Source organism: Thunnus maccoyii, chromosome 7 (genome assembly GCF_910596095.1).
Source record: "Thunnus maccoyii chromosome 7, fThuMac1.1, whole genome shotgun sequence".
Classification (NCBI taxonomy): domain Eukaryota; kingdom Metazoa; phylum Chordata; class Actinopteri; order Scombriformes; family Scombridae; genus Thunnus; species Thunnus maccoyii.
The window spans coordinates 382,146-403,705 of NC_056539.1; the positions used below are offsets into that span (position 1 = coordinate 382,146).

Consider the following 21,560-nt stretch of genomic DNA (forward strand, 5'->3'; position numbering starts at 1 on the left):
TTGAAATTCTTGTATTTTGTTTGCTATGTGTGTTTAGAAGTGATAGGCTACACGCAGGAACAGTGCTGCTATAGGGGCCATTGAGATGTTGTATCTTTTGCACGCGCACATTTTTTACTTTACTGCATTGCCTTTTTTTGGGCATGTCCGAGATGGAAAAATCTCAACATTTTCGAATGCAGCAAGTGTACTCCAGGTCACGTGACAAGAATTAATCAGCTCCAGGACTCGCTTCACCCTTTCCTTCCAAGGACATCAAAACATCCAGTTGAAAGGTCAGCCAACGCAGGTTGTCAACTGCCACTAAGGCCCAGATGAAATGGCATTGTGAGAGTATCTAACTTCCATATTATGACATACTTCTGAGTGAAACAGGACATAACGGGACATAACGTTGGGAGGGATTTGATTTTAACGTTGAAAAGTGGGAGTGTCATAATGAATCTTAGCTCTGTGCCACTAAAAGTTGAAGATCGATTGATGGGTGGGTGTCATGATATTATTGGTTGAATTGGTTGGTTCAAGCCTACGTAAGCATATGTCATATTTTGTTTTACAGGAAGAAAACATGATTGGATTTTGATGTTAGAATACAAAGAAACTGATTTTTTTTTGGCATATATTGTTAAATAGGTGTACAATATGATCGTGGATGTGATCTAAATGGTTAAAAAGACGTTTTTCATTTAATCTGGACTTCAAAAGCCAAAAACATACAAGCTGTTTTGCTTGCTTAGTAACGGCAGGCGTGACAGCAGCGCAATCTTCCAAGCACATTGGATAAAAGGATGAAAGCTGCACGGCTGGCCTTTTCCACGCGTTTTTGGACATTCTAGACGCAACATCTGAACGGCCCCACAGTCCGCATCACCCTTCACGATGTGTTTGTGTGTGTGTGTGTGTGTGTGTGTGTGTGTGTGTGTGTGTGTGTGTGCGTGCGTGTGTGTGTGTGTGTGCGCATGCGTGTGCGTGTACGTGCGTGTGCGTGTGTGGCGTTGCCCCTGGTGACGCGTCTCTATCCAGTTTAGTTTCACCCGTGCTTCTCATTCTCGGCCTGTGATTGGCTGTAAGGCGTTACCCTCTGCCTGTGACTGGCTAAGTCAACTGTCTGTTGGTTAGCTGTTTATATTTAGCTGATTGCATTATCGGATCAGATTTAACCTGCAGTCCAACAATACAGAGTTAAGTACATATACTTTATGCTATTTTCAGGCGAACATTAGCTGGCAGTGTAGTAAGGTAATCAGTGAAGCTAACATAAACAGCAGCTCTAGTATTTCAGCAGATCCGGTTTTTCTTTAAGGGACGAAAACAGACGATTTCTGAAATGTCTTCAGACGAAGACAGGGCCAAGGAAATTTTGAAGGGCTTCAAACTGTATCCTTTTGCTGCTGAGGCGGTTTGGTGATGTTCTGCTAGTGTTAGACATAGTAATTATAAAGCGAAGTGTCTTTCCAGTTTATTGCGAGGTAACGTTAGCAAAATGGTAACATCTTGTGATTGCTGTCGAGTCTAATGGTACACGAAGGTTAGCTGCTGTGGCCAGCCTGTTTCACCTCTCATTTGCTAACGTTAGCTACATAGCTGGCGTTAGCAAGTGAGCTGTCGTTATTTGATGTGACAGAATGAAAATGTTACCGTAGTTACGAAGCTAGCTAGTTCGCATCTGAATGTCGACTGGCCAGCAAAATGCTTGGCCTTACCCTGTGGCTAACTTGCTTGGCTAACTGCTCAGTGTGCTGATGGAGATCATGTTAGATTGACGCAGGTGGCTGTTGGATACTGGCTGTCCTTTGTCAAACTTTTACTTCCCATTAGCAGACTATTAGCTGAAAGTTAAAAGCAGAAATGTTACCAGTGTTAAGTACTTTATTTGGTTACTTGTTATTTGGTTTTGCTGTATGATAACTATGTAGGCTACATATCGGGAGTTATGCTAATGTATGGCTGATCATACCAGTGTATTTTAAACGTCTCATCCAAACTGTCGACCATTTCCAATAGATTTACGATTTTGAATGTCTTTGATTCCATCGCAGTTAGCATGTCTGCTATTATTACTGTTAGAGTCTGCTGTTATTACTGTCAGAGTTGTGTTGTGTTTGAGTGCGTTTTCAAATCAGTCTGCAGTGATTTAATAACAGTCACTTGTTTTGAACAAAGTGAATTTATGTTTTTCATATTTATCTATGTCAGCAGTTTCTATTATATATATTATCCAACAAACACACGCGCGCACTTTTATTTTTAATTCAGTTTTGGCATCTGTCTTTATTAGGCTAAATAATATACAGATTAGATGTTGACAGAAAACACGGGGAGAGCAATTTGTGTTTGTATGGTACGCCTCCTAGACCACTAGGTCAATGTTATTAGGGAAAGATCATCTGCTAAATACTTGAATCATTTATGTAAGCCTTGTTAAACATTTTCCTTCTCTGCTCAAGAGAGGTCAGGAGTTCCTCTGTTTCATTAGTCCAAAAGAAAAACTGTTCAGAGTTTTCTTGGGAGCTACTTTTACACATAGTTTTACTGTTTTAAACAGACTTCTAGCTTGCAGAACAAAACACTTGGGTAGGCTATTTCAGATTAGATTGGCAGGGGAGATTGTAAAACTAATGGTATTGTTAATCTAAAATGATTTGATTTTTGTTAAAATGTATTTGAATACTTACACTTATTTACTACTTTATGTTCACAACCTTCATGTGTTATGGAGTAAATGACAACAGACAAAATGTACTAGCCATCCACTTTTCCCATCAAGCTGGCTATTCACTTTTATTGGACAGTCTGCAGTGTCACCTTATCATTCATTCAATTTATCAGTTTTCTTGACATTTGAGCATTTATTTTCTCAGTAATTGATCTGGCCCTTTTTTGCCAATAGAAATGTAAGGCTAAGATATCTTTGTCCCATTGTAAGTCTATAGTCTAAGACCCCAGGACCCCAGGAAGAATATCTGTTGCCTAGTGTAATGGCTAAACTAATAAACTAAACTAACTAACTAAGATCATCTTATTATAAGGTGCTTTTGTCTTCTTGATAGTGGCTTCTTCACCCTTCTTATCAGCAGACTATCATGCAGTCTAATGTTGACAGTGCACAACTACTTGATATTTGTTGTAGCGTAAACCAGAGTTGTTGTCATCAAGAAATGCACCACAAACAGTACAAGTGTTGTACCACCTCCAGCACATGTCATTAGTTGTCATTGTAGTGGGGAATATGGGTTACTGTTATATTTAAGAGTGAGCAACCAATAAATAATAGTATTTGGTCAAACAAAAAGTAAATCAATTGAATACAATAAAAAAAACAAAATAGAAAAAACAAACTACAATTTCAAAGAAAAAGGTATAGGTTGAAGCCACGTATTGCGAAACCTATAAGGCCAGTCCTTCTTACTGGGCACTTACTCAGGCACCAGTATATATCTAGTAAAGAAGTGACTGGGCCATGCCTCTCTGCGAAATAATACAAAGGGCATCAGAACCAAAATTAATTATATTACAATTAAAGAGGGTGCACTTTTTTTTTCTACGTCACACTGATGTGTTTAAGTTTGTTCTTGAGTTTTTTGTTTTTTTTTTGCTTTTGGTCCAGTTGACACATCAGGTGGAAAATTCAAATTCATACAGGTAGGCAACAGCAATACGTGGTGATATCAGCTCAGAGTGGACATGTAAGAAGACAATACCTGAGTGGTTCATAGAAATAGCACAGTAAACAAACAAAACAGCCAAATTTACTGCCAAGCTTCCTAAAATAACATCTAATGTACGTTTCAAATACAACAACAAATCCTGTCATTGTTGAATATTGTATCCCCTCAGAGTTTGCAGCAGCCTGTCAGTGGATCAGTGAAAGCCTGCATGTCCTAAGTTCAGCACGTTGGATAGCGGTTGTGACACACTTAAGCCCAAATGATACTTTCCACATCTTCGAGGGTCTGCATGACATATATTTCTGTCCATGTCAAAAATTTGTGAATGTGCAGACCATATGTGTCAACAAAAATATGTAAACACATCTGTAGACATATGCAGACACCTAATGTAGTATTAACGGAATCACTTGAGTAGCTGATTGTTTCTGTGTCCAGGAGTATATCTGGCCCTTTAAGATGATCCACCTGTGCTGAACAGAAAAACGGAAGGATGATACAGACTGTAGGCTGATCTATTGATCATCTTCAGCCTTCATCACAGCTGAACATAATATTATGTATCAAGGATTTGTGTCGTCATAGCATCCAGCATCACTGGCTAATTTTCCATCCAAATGCCAAGCATGCTTAACGCAAACTGGAGCTTTGTATCTGAGATGTGATTGTGTGTGAGTGGAGCCAACATGGCAAGTTGATGCTTTCCATATCACTGCCTGGACTGAGTCTTCATGTGACCATATAGGACTAAATTAGCCCCAGTAATACCTTCTAGAATAAGCAGCAGAGCACTACTGCAGCCAAAGGCCCAGTGCTGTCTAACCAGTCAAAAAACATGACCATATAACCTAAGCTGATCTTAGACCAGCTGTAATTTAACTATATATGAAACTTTTCACCTTTACGTATCCCAGTCTATCAGTCCATACAAAAGATGAAGCTATGAGTGTTTTTGTATGTTTCTTGGTGAGGTCAGGCCTTTTGCTGTAGTGTGGTAATACCTAAAGCCATGATTTAGTGGAACAGGGATTTACTGCCTTCTGTCCATGCAGCCTTGTCAAAGCAACACTGAGGCTAAACAGCACCCAGTTATTTACACTGTAAAGTTAACATTGCTACCATCTGTTGTTGAACAGGAAGAATAAGAATAAGAACAAGAACATAACAATAAGAATATAAAAGTGGCTGCTTTAAAGTGACTTGGTCGGTTGGTCGATGTTTCTCAACAGCAGGGCATAGGGAACATGCACACACAAGCAGTAGTATCTGCTATAGTCAGTTATTTGTAGTCTCACATATTCAAACCCAAAGTCTGGCTGAATTTGTCATTCTGAGATAGTTTGGAAAAAATAAGAGGCACGCAGTCCAAAACTCAGCAACAGGTGCTTGAGCAAACAAGAAATTTCTAGGCAAAAAATAGTACAATCTGTACACTGTTTTGGTATGTCAAAAATGTTGCAGAAGTGAAACAACAGTAACATGGACTGAAATGGAGTACTCTGTTTTACTCAACAGTTGCACAGATGACTCTAAACCTTCTTGTCGAAACAGATCTGGCTCTGAACTTCACTTGTTTGATCCTCTGATATGATGTGATGTTAATGGAGAAACAAGTTGTTAATTAACTGGTTAATTAACTGATTGACAGAAAAATAATGAATGGCAATTATTTATTAATCATAAGTGAAAACACCAAACATTTTTGGATGCAGACTCAAGTATAAAAAAATGCTGCTATTCTTGGTTTTATGTCATTGTAAAATTAACACTCCCCTCGAGTAGACCACACTGTAGTAACTTGTCTCAACTTTTGCCACAACGCAATGCAACGTCTATTGAAAAATAGTCAACATACTAATTGAGTTACTGTTGAGTTAAGGTTTGGGTTAGGAAGCTGCCAATACTTGGAACTATTAACCTGTCTTTAAAAATGTAGACTAAATGGTAACAGCAGTTTTTCACTAGGGGCTCATTAACTTGTGTGTGTGTGTGTGTGTTTGTGTGTGTTATCACAGATTTATGCAGGCACCCTAGTGGTTTACACACACACAACCAGCAGCAGTCCCTGGAGGGGTTATGGTTCAACCTTGTGTATGATGTTGTTGGAGCTGAAATCAATCGCTGTATAACATTTTCTTTAGTTTCTAAGGAAGTGATTCGGTGGAGAATGGGGAAAAAAAAGGCACACACTAACAGTTGTGAACAGTCTGATTGTTCCTTCCTAAAGCTGAACAAGTACTCCACTGCTCTTGTTGGTGTCACTGTCATAATGGACATCCTGCTAAAATTATGTGTGTTCTTTATGGCTCTTCTTTTTTTGTTTACAGTGACACATGTTTAGAGATTGGAGTAACACGACCTGGTGAAAGTGCATCAATGAAAACATTGCATTGTGGCTTGGATTATTCTGGAAGGTGTGGAGGATGATGAGTTTGATGCAGGAGATTGGATTTAGTTAGACTTGAGAGGATTAGAGAAACCATTCAACTCAGCACACTTTAATAGAAAGCCAGAGGAAAAGGTGGGGGATGGTTGAGCTCTGCTGTCAGTGGGATCTGATCCATAAGAGTTTCTAACGGCCAGTACAGCATCAGTGTTTAATAACAAAATAATATGATGGTTTTCATTCCCCTCAAAACTCTAAATTTGACTAATGCTTTCCCTTTTTTTTGAAAGGCCCCTAAAGAGGCACTCCACTTAGAGCCTCACTAATTTAATTATTTTAGAGTTTGCTGCTCCATAAATCCACTAAAAGTAGATATTGTCTGCATATAAATGTACTAGACAGTTGAGAAGGTGATTTCACTTGTCATTACATCAACTGAATCATGGAACTGCAAGAATTTTGAGTGAAGAGTTGAGTATTTTTAAGCTTTTGTTCTGTTTATTGAATCTGATTCTATTAGAATCATAGTTTAGATTTTTATTATTGAGAAATATATAAAAATATTTAAAAAGCATAAATAATTTTGTATTCTTCCTTCCTTTAATCTTCCCTTTTACAACAATTACAAACCTAATATGATAGCCTATTCTCTATTCCATTTTCTGATCCATTCACTCTGGCAGTTTCACATAGCTCAGGAATTGTTGGTGATTGTTGTTACTTTTATACCTGTCCCTTTTTAGTCAATTTAGTTTCTTTAAATTTTGTTTAAGAAAGAAAATTAATTAAAGAAATAAAACAATTAAAGATCTTAATAGTTTGAGATAAAAATGAAAAATGTACATATACCATATAAGACATTTTTGGATGTGTTGACTAAATTTTTTGCTGTGGACATTGATGTGGATGGAAAAAAAACTAAAGTCTAGCAGAAAGTTCAACAAATAAATCAAAATAAAATAAACCAATCTGTAGCCTAATTTTTGTATATTACATGATCTTTATAGCATGTTACTGGTGAAGATGCTGGACATTATTACAGTGGCCCTTACAACAGCTTTTCTTCAACTATAACCTATCATGTACAAACCTGAATCCTTTTTAAAAATGTCCTTCACAATATCCTGACCAGCTGTATTTAGGACTGTCTTAGTAAGAGTCCCTGAACGCACCAGTTCCACCAGAAAAATGATGGGCAAAAAAAATGGTGTCCTTTCATGGAATAAGCGCTATGTGTTTTGAGACAGTTGGTGGTGGTGATGAGGGGGGGATGAAGGGCCTCACAGATGGTGTGGAGTCGAGTGTATGTGACACTAAGTAGTATCTGAGTGTGACAAGATGTTGAGTGGAGAATCTTCTAGAACAGAGGGCTGTGGGATGATTGTTCTTTACTGGTGTCCATCTGTCTGATATCCAAAGATAAAATTTGGCTTTCACAGCATTAGGTGGCATCAGTGTGTTACCAGTGTTACATGGTGTTGGAGCATACGCCGATTACATTACTTGCCCACTGCCCATACCTTTGTTTTTGCATATCAGTGCCCACATTCATCAAATAAAAAAAACTCTAATTTGTAAAATACTAAGCATGTTATCAAAACTTGGTTGGATGATGCAAAGTACAATTATAAAGTGAAAGTGTATACTGACCATCCACAGCAGCAGCAGAGTCACAGCACAGAGTAGCAGAGTGAGATGTCTGTCCTCCTTCCTGCTCTCTGTTGTAAACACACGTAGCTGTTAGCGAGCGGCTGCTCTCATGTCTCCTTGCGTCTCAGTGCTTGTTTTCGGCAAAAACTCTCCTGCTCTCTGCCTGCTTAGCCTGCTCTCATATTGTCTTTCTCTGGATGGCAGGCAGGTTGCTTCGGTTCTGGTTTTAGGCAGTGGTCGTCCTCTGGCTCGTCCCCACACCTGTGTGTACCGCAGTCCGACTGTACACAGAGGAAGACCTGCTGGCAGCAGCCTGAAGCCTGCCGTCACTAACTCGTAAGTAAGGGGAGGATCTAAATTAAAAATCTAATGTTAAAGATCAAAGTAAGCGCTCTACAGATATTGAGTATTGTTGATAAATATCTTGTAAAACGTCTGGTGTAACCCGTAACACCAGTGTTGTCACGAGTTTATTAATAGGTAGGAAAATTTTCTCACCATGGCATCCCTACTGAGCAGCAGAAACATTGTAAAGTGCTTTGGATAAAAGTACTATATAAATGCAGCCATTTACCTTCTATTTACTATATGAATCTTTTCCACTCCTGCTGTAGCCATTTTTGGGTTGCTGATGTTAACTATGGATAATGGATAGCTTGCATGTCCTGGGTTCATTGGTTGTACATGTCCACAAGATGCAATTCAGGATATGACCAGTGGGGTCAGTATCAGAAAGTATGAACAGCAGCAGACTTGGATCATCACAACATTGATGTAAAGTTCTGAAGAAAACTCAATTTGTTCACTACTACCTGCATTTAGATGTCTCTGTGGCGCTCCACAGTGACAAATATGCATGCCAGAATAGCTGGTGTGAGATCAGAGTGATGCTATAGTTTGTAGTCTGGTAGTGTGATATACTAAAAACAATGATGAAACACACTAGAATAATATCTTCTCTATGTCCAAACACAGCAAAGCAGTGTTTCTATTGGCTGAATGAACACATCTACCCGGTCAAAGTTGAACAAAGGTGAACTCTGACCTGCGAAACCACTTAGAGTTGGCTGGATATAGTACCGAAACAGCAAACGCACACTTGAACTTGTCAGTTGGACAAGCTTTAATAGAAGAGAAGTGAAACAGAACAAATATTAGTTTAGGACAGAAATGTAACGTGACACACCTTTATGGTTCTTCAGGCGGCACTTAGGCGAATGTGCACAGGGAATGCTCAGAGATGTTTGTGCGGCCATTTCTTTTATACTCATGTAACACGTTTTTGTTTTCATCTCTGTTTTTTTGACCCGCCTCTTGAACAGCAGTTGAATCCAGCGATCAACTTGCTTGACACCAGGTGGCAGGCAACCTCTGGGGCTGAAAAATGAAGCCAATGCAGAAATGCCAAAAACTGCAGTTCCTCGAATGGCCACTTGAGTCTGGCTCCAAAAGCAAGTCAGTCCCCATAAACCCCCATATTAAAATGCCCAACTTTACAGCAGAAATGAACAGCCTGATACAAAAAATGGTTTTGGTGTCTATAGCTAATTTCCCCTTTCATGACAGCTGTACAGGGGGTGATGTTTTATAACTCACCTGTTTAAATTTTATTAAACTGTAATTTTACGCATAATTAAGGATGTGGCTGTTTTGAGTGACAGGTTGCTAACTGCTAGGTGGCTTGTTTCAGCAACCAGGCTTCATGCGACCCACCTCAGCGCCACCTCTTTGCCCATTTTGGATTAGCGAGGAGTTAGGAAGAGTCAGGCACTGCCAAGATGGTGCAGGCTGGAGTCGCCCACTGTGAGCTTTAAAACTGCGCTTCAGAAACCAATGGTCGACGTCACAGTGGCTACGTCCATATTTTTTACGGTCTGTGCCTGACACGCAGGTCTGCACTACGCATTGTTGAGATCTGGAGGGTGTATATGTTGGCTCTTCTGCGAGCTTCAGCCACCTATGGTTACCTGTAATTCCCTTCTCTGGGTAGGTTTGCTGAGATCTTTATGTGTATCTTAAGCATAATTCCAGCTTTACGTGCTGCTCATGCTATGCTTTCTAGTCACAGCACCCATCTCTCCTTGGTATAAAGTGTCTCATACACTTTCAGAGTAAAGCAATGGTCAGTTCAGTGTGTCGTCTTTATTTTGCCTCAACAGAGTAACTCCTTAAATTATGTATACTTTGCACGAAAATTCCCTTCCCTGCTGGTATGTATAGGTTGATAGATCAGTAGCATTCATTTTATGCATGTTGGTGTATTGGTGTCCCCACAGAAATTTAGCAAATATGGCCCAAGGTGTGTTGTTTCGTACAGTGGAATCACTGACTAGGTCCTCATAACGTCTGTGATTGACGGTTGTATTGTGTTTATTGTGGAGGTCAGGAACAGCTGACCAACTGACAGACTGATGGGACAGCTAGCAGTCATCATCATCTACAAAAAGTCTTTTTCAGCTTCCTCTCTCTCTCTTACACATCGTTGTATCTAGGTAACCTATCTTTTTTGCAATCTTTTCATTCACCCTTCAATTAGTTTGAACAATGTGATCATCTAAAGCATATTATTGCTGGAATTTTGGCCAGTGTTGTGCTTCCAGGTATCCAAGTCAAATGCTTGTGCCTGATTAGCCTTTTTGCAAGTATCAGGCCTATGGGTCAGAATCAGAATCAGGTTTATTGGCCATGTATGTTTATGCATACAAGGAATTTGACTCTGGTTTCTAGTAGTTCCTGGAACTACGTGTAAGTACACTGAGAGAGATACATGGCTTGGGCAGTATTTATGTTGTGTCTATATTTTTGATGGTATTGAAAATCACACTTTCTCATGCAAGTGAATGGGAGAGTGTGTTCAAAGTTATGACTGGTACTCTATATACAGTTTGTTGACTCTGTTTTAGCCCAGGCCATGTAGTGCTCTATAAGTTAAATGCAGACTCAGTGCTTAGGGCTGAAGGTGACCTTTGATACTGGGAAATAAATGAAGACAAAAGTTGCACTTGCTTTAATTTGCCAATGAGTATCAGCTGATAAGAGTCATTGAACTAATCGACCTCCCCCATTTCAATATGGAAGTATGGCAATATCCTGATATGTTTAAATGTTGACCCATTTAATGGCCAAGTCACTGCTTGATATGTAAATGATGACAAATGTGTACAAAAAAGAATTTTGTTACTGTTTTATCTTGGTTAGCTATAAAATGTGTTGAAAGTGAAAGCTCTTCATAATACAATAAGAAATATAATATATGAAGAACTCCTGTTTTGGTAAAAAATTTAGGGATGTATTTTCTTATTTAGCTACACAGATATCAATGTATTGTAGATGACTGTACTGCAATATGTCCAATATTACAGAATCACTTGTATAGTGATGACATTGTTACTGTATCATGAGCAGTATGGCGTGATAGAATTGCTTTGCGAGTTAATCTGTGATTGTCTGCCCTAATCTCCACCTTCTCCCTGTTAACTTGAACAGAGGTTCTTACCCTGCTTTCCTCTTCCATCTGAACAATGTGAGCTGATTAATATGCCTCCACAGCTTCATCTTACCTGTAACTGACATCTCTGCTACAAATCTTCTACAAATCCAGTCTATATTTAGCATGATTCCTTCACAGCCCTAGCCTATCTGGAAATGTACAGTATGCTGTTTGTAATGCTTGTTCACATAAATTGTTACATATCTTGACTGATATGTTATAGGAAATAAAAGCATTTGTTCAGATTGGATATGATGAAATTTGTTGCTATTATTGTTAAATTGTCCAGTGATTGTCACTGCAGGTGGTAATAGATATTGCTAAACCTGCATTAAAGGCAAATAGGTTTCTTATTCCCTGTAGTGTTTAGAATATTTCATGGCTATTACAGTTCAGTTCAGTTTGTATATGCTTTAGTTTCACTATTGTCACTTAACCTTTTCGTCCCAGAAACTGGATGAATCTTCGAGATGCAGAAACAGGCAAAGTGCTGTGGCAGGGAACTGAGGACCTCTCTGTGCCAGGAGTAGAGCATGAAGGTACATTTATACACTAACCTTAAAATTTGACACACATAGGTAACAGTATATGTAATGTAGCAGATCAGTTTAATTTTTAAATTTTACTATTTTCACTATTATGGCCATTTTTTTCTTGTTTTTTTTTTTCATCAGTTCAAATAACGTGCACATCAGCTACAGTATGTTGCTGAGATCTGTGGATGCAGGGACTCTGCAAGACAGCTTTACAATGAATTGCAGGGGGCAACTGCACAAGCTATCAGACAGGAATTAAATGAGACAATTTTATCCGTTATTTAGAAGTGACAACAAGGATGAATGTTATCACATAGTCATTATAAAGGTATTTCATTTCATTAATTTATTTATAGGGACAGCACACATTAATTATCATTTCCGTAAGTGTGCCAATGTTAGCCAGCTGGCTAATATTCAACTCCAGTCCTTTGGAGATGTGATAGCATTATTAGCCAAACTTTCTGTTTAAACTTCAACTGAATTTGCAGCATATACTTTCTGGGTTATATTTCATCCACTATTCTTTCTTTTTCAAGGGTTCAATTGTAAGATTGAATAGAAAAGGAGACAGGCAGGCAGTAACCCTGGCATGTGCCTCTGTGCAATGGGAAATACTTGAAGAAAGTTAGATTTGTATGTAGTGAGGTTTTGGGGTGCAAATTCTATTTAAAGCTTGTATAATATAATACAGACAATAGCAGTGGGTCATAATGCCAGGTTCTTGGGAGGTTCTTTGGAACTGCTGGGAAATTGCAGGTCTGGCAGAACAGGGCTGTGGTCTGAAATCGCTATAACACCATATTGGAACAAGGGGACAGAAGGGAGGAGTCTCTCATCAAATAAAGGGAAAAAAAGGACTGTGGAGAAGAAGGAACATTGTTCAGGGGAAGGGTTGGACCTTCTCTGCGGATCAAATATTTTCTATTTGTATGAACAATGAAACCACAGCTCCTGTTTTTTATATAGTATTCATAGTTTAGGGGTTGGATCTGTCCCAAGTTGCATCAAGAATGCAATTGAAATCTCCTCCTAAAAATAAGCAGTGAGTATTGAGGTCAGGAAGTGTTTCTGTTCAGGTAAAGAATTGTGGATTGTTGAAGTTATGTCCCTACACATTGACTACATACTCAAAAGCTTCCCAAGCACATATCTGCCATGGTGTTATCTACTAGCACTGTACTTGGTACAGTTGGTAGAATAGCTGCACTTCACACATTATCCCCAAATTTTTAGGGATCCATCCACCCTTCAATTTCATGCGTTCAGTGGTTTCTTTTAAAAAGAATTACACTAACCTCTTCTTACTCAAAACAACTGCACATAGGTGCAGAACAGGGTTACCACTAAAGAGCTTACCCCCACAGAACATTAACTAACAATGTGTAAAGCACAAGGTCAGTTTTTCTTGGCAGGCTAGGAAGAAAAAATGGTAATAAGAACAGGACAAAAGGAGCAACAAGTGGGTAAATAATGGGGACACTAGCCACTCAAGCAATGTCAGCCCATCTACCTTGACTAGTTGTTTGGTTCTGGCCAGGTGCTGGATATGTGCACAGCTGTGGTAGTAGTGCAAGCGGGTGATAATAGATCACGGGGAATCTCCCTGGCCTCCTTCAGATAGAGCGTTCTCTGCACCAGACTAGAAATGGAAGTTGTAGTGCAGCTGTCCAGCCTGCCTGGTACACCAGTAATCCTGACATTTTTCCTTGACTTTGTCTTGAGGTCTTCACATTTGTTTTGTAGTAACACATTCTGAGCAGCTTATTACTTGACCTTGCGCTGCAGTGAGTTAAAATCATCTGTGCAGGAGGACAGGCTGTGCTCCATCTCTCCACTGCTGCTAATAGTGTTGGTGTTAACTCTTTTAACTCCACAGCTTTAATACCATTCCCAAAAATTGCTTGTTTTCTTGCGCTGACCTCTGTCTTCTATGTGCTGACCAAGTCTTCTTGTTAGGTAGACAGTATCTCAATTTAGCCTTTGGGGCTAAATGTGACATTACTGATACCAGGCATGTTCTCTCCCCTGTGGCCACTCTCACCCGAGGTTGGAGGTTGCATTTCTGCCTTTCATGAATTCACCTTTTTGCAATGTGGGAATTTAATTGGTGCTGAAAATTTCTCACTGTGTTTAAATTTTTGACAAATGCACTTTTGAGTCAAGTTTTCTTTGGAGCTTTCAAGATGCATCTGCTCCATAGCTCAGCAGCATCCCCCTCATCCACTATTGTTGCTGTAGTTATACACTAGGATTCAAATATTTATTTATGACATACGCAAACAGTATATGTTGTGAAATGCTATGCAAAGTGTGAAAAATTACAATCAGAAAAAAGAAAAGTAAAGGCTAAAAGAAATCATAAGTTTATGTAAAAATGTTCGAGTCACAATTTGGAGACAAATTGAATATTTTGTTCGCACTAGAGATGTGGTGTTATCAAACTTAAATGGTACAATAATTGTGGCCAAAAACATCATGGTAAACAGTATTATCACAATCATCATTTTTCTGAAATACTACTATTTTTGCTAAAATATAGTAACACTTTGCATCATCCATCTGCACACCATCTCCACATGGATAGTAACAAACAGCACAGCAGAGCTGAAGCTGACCTGTGAGGAAAAATGTAATGTGTACAATCTTATTAGTCTGGTAAAATGCAGCTCTCTCTCTCTCACTGAACGTTAGGACTCAGCCCCCATAAACTAGCCGCACTTCAGTAGGTCAACTAGCTAATGTTAGTGTGGCAAGTAATTGCCACAGTGGCTAGAGCCAAACGTACAAGGAGCCTGGTTCTCTGGTCCTGCTAAGACGTCTGTGTCTGTTTGACCTATAAAAATGTGTTTTCTTGTGATTTATCAGAAAAATATGCTAATAAAGACAGGAAAGCTGTGCTGTGTTCTCAGTGCCCTCTAAAAAATAGCAATAATAACAGTAATGACTGTAATGGAAATGGTTGGCAGTATCATTACCATCAGAATGTTTCACCACAGTGTATAGTAAAAACCAGCACATCTCTAGTTCACACTAGTGCAAATATGTAAAAGTATAGGGCAATACAAAGGATTTACAGAGGACTATATGCTGGGCAAGGTTGATGATATACCGAGGTCGTCATGCACACAGTTTTACGATGCAATAGACATTCTGAGTGCATGCATATATATTTTACTTCCAAATCAGTGGTTAGATAGTCAGTTTAAACTGGATATTTGTTTGCCTCTTTTAGTACTGACCTGTACTTGCCATGCCATATCTTAGCAAGAACCTGTTGTTGTAGCTCGGCATAACTGCTTAGAATAATGCCAAACAATGAACATAAGACTATATGTATTGTATATAAAATGTTTATATGATAGATTTAAAGGTGAATACCAATTTTCTGTGTCATTATTGACAATTGTGCAACTTATTTAAATATTGTTAACAGAATGGATTATGAGAAATGATATGAGAAGTTATATGAACAATTTTTTGATATCTCAGCTATGATGACTGTGTACAGACATCTCCAAGGTTGCTTGATGAGGTTTTACTTGATAATATATATCTATATGTTATAATATATTATAAGGGAACAAAGCATCATGATGTGCAGTACAATGCACTGGTCCCCAGTTGGCTATAAGAAGTTAATTAACAGGCCCTCTGAGGGGAAAAAAAACCAATGGTTATGGGTATTTTGTAATGTAAAAAAAAATACAATTACATGAATAGTTATGATGTAATGTTAAATGTCTTGTGCCGTCTTTATAATACAAATAATGCTGAATTTCTATAGTTAGCATTTGGTGATAGTGTTTCAAAAAAGTGTCTGATGTTAGATGTGGCTAGCATTAATACTGTACAGCAAAAAAAGGTAACCTAAAAACAAACTGTTTCCTTTTGAAAACTCTGGTTGCTATTAGTCACATTTTGCGACTGAACCTGCCTCAAGTCTTGATTCAATAGTTCTGCCAGTGAATCTCTACTATACGCTTTCAAAACTAATTTTATTTAGCACACATACTTATAGTTTTTTCCCTGTCTCTCCAGCTCGCGTCCCAAAGAAGATCCTGAAGTGTAAAGCAGTGTCCAGAGAACTGAACTTTTCCTCCTCAGAGAAACTGGAAAAGTTCAGGCTGGAGCAGAAAGTTTTCTTCAAAGGACAGTGTCTAGAAGGTAATACTACTCACAGGGACAAATACCTGAAGGTCAGTTAAAGATACGCTTTGGAGTTTTTGACCAATAGTAGCACTATGAGCTATGTTTAAACATGTGGGCCCCCATTTTGTTCATTCTTGTGCAAGCTGGTTATGCTTGCCAGTGGTTTCACACTATGCCACTACAGGTGGCAGTAATACACCAAAAAAAAACAAACATCAGATTTGCAAATGTTTTATGAGGAAGGAAATATATTTAATATGCTTGCTAGACCTCAAGGATTCACACATTGAATTTTGATGAGTAACACAGAATGTAAACATAACTGTTGCTTGTTTATCAGAACACTCCACAGGGCATCTTTCATGAAGCAGCCAGTCAGTTTCTTAGACTCTACCAGTTGCCTCTTCACAGACCCTAGACCTGCTTAAAGAACTTCTAAAAGACCAATGTCAAGGGCATGGTGGATTCAGAGCATCAGCATGTCTGACATGTATCCAAGAAGACATTTTAAAACCAATGGCAGACTCTTTTGATTCTTATGATCTGCAATTTATAGTGCTTTTTTGGGTAGTCAAATGGGTCTAGGATTTCTTGGACAAAGTGGCTGTGGCAAAAACGAATTGAAAAAAGTTGAACCTGACTCAACTTTTGCCACACCTGTCTCATAGTATTTTGGCCTCTGATATGTCTTAAAACTGGATTAATCAACTGGACTTACTTGGATTGTACTTCATCTTCTCACCAGTACCTGTGGCAACACAATGCAGACTGTTATATTTATACAATCTGCAATAACAATGTTCTTGAGAGAACTGCAGGTAATGAAAACTCTTAACTGATTACTGGAAGAAACTGATAACCTGACTCAACTGTGCTGCATTGTTAATTAGAAGACAATTATTGCTAACTCTTAGTTTGAAGTATATGCTTTTCACTGAACATTTACTGCTGGCATTATGTTTTAATATCTGATCTGATCTTATACTGCATATAGTATTTCACAACAGGCAGTCTGCAAATTGAAAATACTCTAATATATTTGGTAGAAATGGGATGTAATGTGTCTATGTAAATTATTTCCACAGTTTTTAACCCATTCTCATCAAACTTGAGCAGCCACAATGAAAGCATTTGGCTGTGCTTTGATAGAAGTAGCATAAACGTATTTTGTAAAAATGTTTTTTTTCACCAAACACCAAATGAGTGTTGGTTTCATTGATTGCAATTTAACAGACTTTAACAGTGGGCTTGTCTTTAACTATGGAGATCTGTGGAAATATATTTGAGAATTCACATTTTAGCCCCAACCATCGCCCTGAGTACTAGATATGCCAGAGGGAGTTGTGTTTCTGAGATACTAAATTCAATAGCATGTCACGGTCAAGCAGTCTGAGGTGTGAAAACTCTTGTTATGATAAAAGCACTCAAAAGATGCTTGGTGCTTGGTTCCCTAAAATGTATCATATTATACGATAGAGTTCTCAGTTATCTTATAACACTCTCAGATCTTCAACCTTCTGCCCCACCTTACTGCAGTTATTATAAGAGGGTTAGAGAAGAACATGAGCATCATATCCACTCACTTTAACAGACAACTCAGTTTGTAAGTTGTTGTCAGCGTGATCAGTTCCTTGTTACTGTGTTTATAGTGCTGTCCTTGTGGTCCTTGCTGTACAGGGGTGAGGTTACAGAGAGCCCCAGGGGACAGCACAAAACACACAATCCACTAGGGGTGCAAACTCACGGCTCGGATCGTATCATGGATTTGAGTCACGGATTGGATCATTTTTTAGATCAGCAAAAAAGAAAAAAAAAATGGGGGAGACAAATAAAACTTTGCTTTCCATACATTCTGATACATTCTGTAAAACACTCACAGCAAGGAACTTTTGCCCATGGTCTTAAATGAAAACAATGTTCAAGATGTCCAATGTTTAAATAAAATCTTAAAATATATAAATATTTAATGCTCAATTGTTAAATTAAATTGCAATATGAGGCCTGATACCTTCCTCCTTTAAACATGGTAGTGAATGAAACAACAGCCTACGTCCACATCATCAAAACTTGATAACTTACAAACATGAATACACGTCTTGTCTTGCAGTTTGTTGAACAAGCCACCAAACAAACATTCACCAGGGAAAAGTGCACCACTAACGTCAGTTAGCAGCTAGATGCTAATTAGCTGCTCAGCTGCAGCACATCAAACAGCGTGTAAACATACCTGCAGATGTCACTACAGACCCCTTAGATGCTGGTTTGGTCGTTGCTCTTCAAAATCCCTGTTAGCAACACGCTGTCTGTCCATGACTTGTACTTACAGCAGGTTGTTTACTTTGTCTTAAATGAGACATTAAATTTTGCAATTAATCCACAGCTCACATGCGTGCCAAACCGTGGGGGGCGATCTGTATGGATCACGGATCAACTACATTCCGTTACACCACAACAATCCACACCAATACAACATGTTTATGTTGCTGGTTTCCACCAGAGAGAGAAAAAGTCTCTGAAATAGTATTTAACCATTATGGTGCACTAACGCACACTGATCTCTTTGTCTCTCTGTGTCTCTCTGACCAGAATGGTTCTTTGAGTTTGGTTTTGTTATTCCCAACTCCACCAACACATGGCAGTCTCTGATAGAAGCAGCCCCAGAGTCCCAGATGATGCCAGCCAATGTTTTAACGTGAGTTTCTTTATCTTTCCTCTGTGTTATGTCTCTGTACTGCTGACACATGCAGTATATCTCCTTTCTCATTTCTACATGTCATCCTTTACAACTGTGATTCAATTTTAATCAAACTTAAAGTTACATCTGATATACCAACATACAGTGATAACAAAATCAGTGGATATGTGTACATGTTAGAAATAACAGGGTTAATGTCAACTTAATTCACCAATTTCCTGCATGTTATTATGATTTGATCATTGTTTATGGAAATATTGGGAGGATTTGTACAATCTTAAAAATAATCAATCAGGGAAAGATTAAAGGATAATACCTGTTTATTACAACTTATTTTCATAGTTTTGTCCATCATTTGTATCTGTAATAATTATATTGTATTCACCAAGTTAATAGCTGAGATGTGGGAACACAATGACATCACTTCAAGGTCAAGAAACTTAGTCAGACAAACAGATAGGTTGGAAAGGAATCTCCAGGTGAGCCACACTTATTTGTGAGAGAAAACAAAGGTGAACAGTGAAGTTATGACCCAAATCATCTGTTGTAAACATCCATCACAGTTTACAGACCCACTTCCTGCTTCACTTTTGACCTGTAATTACTGTAGTTGTGTGCAGTTTCCCGTACAATGAGGGATTTTTAGGGACCTTCCATAAAATGAAAGAGATCTGATCCCCAAATAAAGTGGTTTAGATAATCTGGATAAATTTGTGATTTGGTGAGCACACTGTCATTATAACAGGAATGGTGGCCAAAACTGCAGGAATAAGACCCAAATTGTAATTTTCCTTTAACTTTGTATTGATTCTTTTGTGCATTTCATGCATCAATGGTAGCATTATATATTGTACATGTGGTTTTCTGTGGCATAGTGCAATTTAATTAAGTTAACATGTCTCTTTATATTCCAGTGGTAATGTGATCATAGAGACCAAGTTCTACGATGATGACCTCCATGTCAGCACCTCCAGGGTACGACTTTTCTACGTCTGACCTCTGGCCCCCGGCTTCACCTTCCAAAAAGGCTGATGTCCTGCCAAGGTCTATAAATTACCAAGTTTAGCTACAATTTGCAGCAGTAAACAGCTCATTGCTGACTTGGGATCAGCACATTTGGGTGAAACCCAGCTGTGACCCCACAGTCAGTGAAGTGAACCTTGTATTTGGTTGTTTTCTTGTTTTGTGTTGACCTGAAAACTTCTAGACCTTGGGAGGAGAGGGAAGAGGATGAGAGAGAACTCTGCTGTTTCCTATGTATACAGACTGTTTCACTGTAAATACATTACCACTGATCTCAAGTCAGCCAGGAAGCCACTCTGTAAATGACACAATTTGTGCTTTTTCAAAAATTCTGCCCTTTCTCACTCCAAGGTTGCTTTTACTCAGGAACTGAACACCAGACTTGTAACCTTCTCCTTCCTCCTTTCTGCCTGAACATGGAAACATGAGCAACACGAGCTGCACATCAGTGTCGGGGGAAGATGCAGCTCAATGTCTCTTCTGAACTACACTCAAGACGTCATCATAAAACAATGTTTCCTCTAGCTGTGTCCCATTCCAGAATCACCTCTTGTGATGTCCACGTTTTCTGACAGAATACATGATCAGGGGTAAATAAAGCTGTACTTTTCTAGAGGCACAAGAAATGCCGCCTCCTTTTGCGCAAATTTGAGGTACACAACAGATGTATTTTCCCCATTGTATCCTCAAATCCTCAGAAAATTATTCTGTCTATTAAATGAGAAATGGAAGTCACATGGACATATCTGGACATATTAATTTTATCAGCCAACAACTCAACTCTGAAATTTGTACTTGTACAACTTGACGAGGACTGACTGAATGCACTGTAATTAGTGGTCTCTGTGAGGCCTAGTATGGGAACTGCTGATGTAGCTGTAATTCTCTAAAGGACACCTTAGCAGGCAGCTTCTGCAGTGGGACACAGCTTCTACCAACCAAACATGTTCTGTTTTCTGACTACATGAACTAGTGTAGAACAGTGGTTTTCAGTCTAGTAAGATGGAGGACCAAGCGCCTGTTTTATTCCAGTCCACCACCAGAACCACTGGTTTAACTGGATTGCTTCTTGTCTGTAGTGTTTGGAATGAAAACCTGCACATTGTTGTCATGATGACACATGTTTGAAAAGCACTGTGTTTGAGGGACGTTCATCAGCAAACAGGAGGGGGTTTTATTACATTCATTTATGTGCTCGTACTTGACTTTCAGAGGTGTACTTACTTAAAATATTCAACTTTCAGCTAAAAAATAATCAGGTGCAGACCAGACATGCATCATGTATTCTCAGTAGTTCACCTGTTTACAATTTTATCCCAGCTAGACCCAGAGCTTAACAGCTGCTTAAGGTGTTAAATTCTGCACTGCTCTGTACATCCTTTTAACTTGGCTTCCCATCCAATTCACTGCAGTCATGTCATTGTTTGTTTTTTCTTAGCTGCTAACTGAGCTGTGTAAAATAGACTTGTGTTTTAATATTACAGGACTTGTGGATTAAAATCATCCAATGTTGTAATAAAGTGCTGTGTGTGCGCATGGTCTCAATTGGGTATGGTTAGGGTTACTCTGTGGGTTGAGATCATTTTTGCCCCTCAAACCCTTAAACATAGGGACAAAAATGCATTATCATCTAGCAAAACATGCTATTTTCTGAAACCCCGACATTTACATGATGTTTGTTTTTACAGTTATGCCTGTTAATTGTTAAGGAAGTAAGTCAGAAAAGGAATTGGAACACTTACAGCATATGTTTTTATCATTTATAGACTAGTATTACTTGATTATCAAAACATCAGTCTTTAGCACTCTATACTAAGCAGTGATGGAAAGTACAGGCATTTACATTTTCTACAGCTTTGTACCTCTATTGCAGTACAGAAAGAAATGGTACTTTTTACTCATCTACAATTATCTGACAGTTATAGTAGTTACATTACAGATCAAGGTTTTACAATCAAAA

The 21,560-nt window shown here is 38.6% G+C and overlaps 1 protein-coding gene across 6 annotated transcripts; it reads left to right on the forward strand.

Annotated features, from left to right (window-relative positions):
- The first annotated feature begins 1,073 nt into the window (after nucleotides 1–1,073).
- On the forward strand, nucleotides 1,074–21,120 carry pde6d (phosphodiesterase 6D, cGMP-specific, rod, delta). 6 transcript variants are annotated; one of them, XM_042416408.1, is made up of 6 exons: nucleotides 1,074–1,377; nucleotides 11,645–11,733; nucleotides 15,772–15,897; nucleotides 18,469–18,574; nucleotides 19,492–19,552; nucleotides 19,952–21,120. In XM_042416408.1, exons 1-6 carry the CDS (start codon nucleotides 1,328–1,330, stop codon nucleotides 20,012–20,014), a joined length of 495 nt encoding a protein of 164 aa, XP_042272342.1. In that variant the 5' UTR covers nucleotides 1,074–1,327; the 3' UTR covers nucleotides 20,015–21,120. The 6 variants fall into 6 exon arrangements, with proteins under 6 accessions (XP_042272342.1, XP_042272338.1, XP_042272337.1 ...); XM_042416404.1 differs by lacking the exon at nucleotides 1,074–1,377 and adding an exon at nucleotides 1,398–8,040 and having other exon boundaries at nucleotides 19,967–21,120; XM_042416403.1 differs by lacking the exon at nucleotides 1,074–1,377 and adding an exon at nucleotides 1,399–8,040.
- Nucleotides 21,121–21,560: the final 440 nt, after the last annotated feature.

Coding starts and splice junctions, on each gene's coding strand:
- pde6d (XM_042416403.1), top strand. CDS start 7,814: ATGTCTCCTTGCGTCTCAGTGCTTGTTTTCGGCAAAAACTCTCCTGCT. Junction 11,734..15,771: donor GCCAGGAGTAGAGCATGAAG/GTACATTTATAC, acceptor CTGTCTCTCCAG/CTCGCGTCCCAAAGAAGATC. Junction 15,898..18,468: donor CAAAGGACAGTGTCTAGAAG/GTAATACTACTC, acceptor CTCTCTGACCAG/AATGGTTCTTTGAGTTTGGT.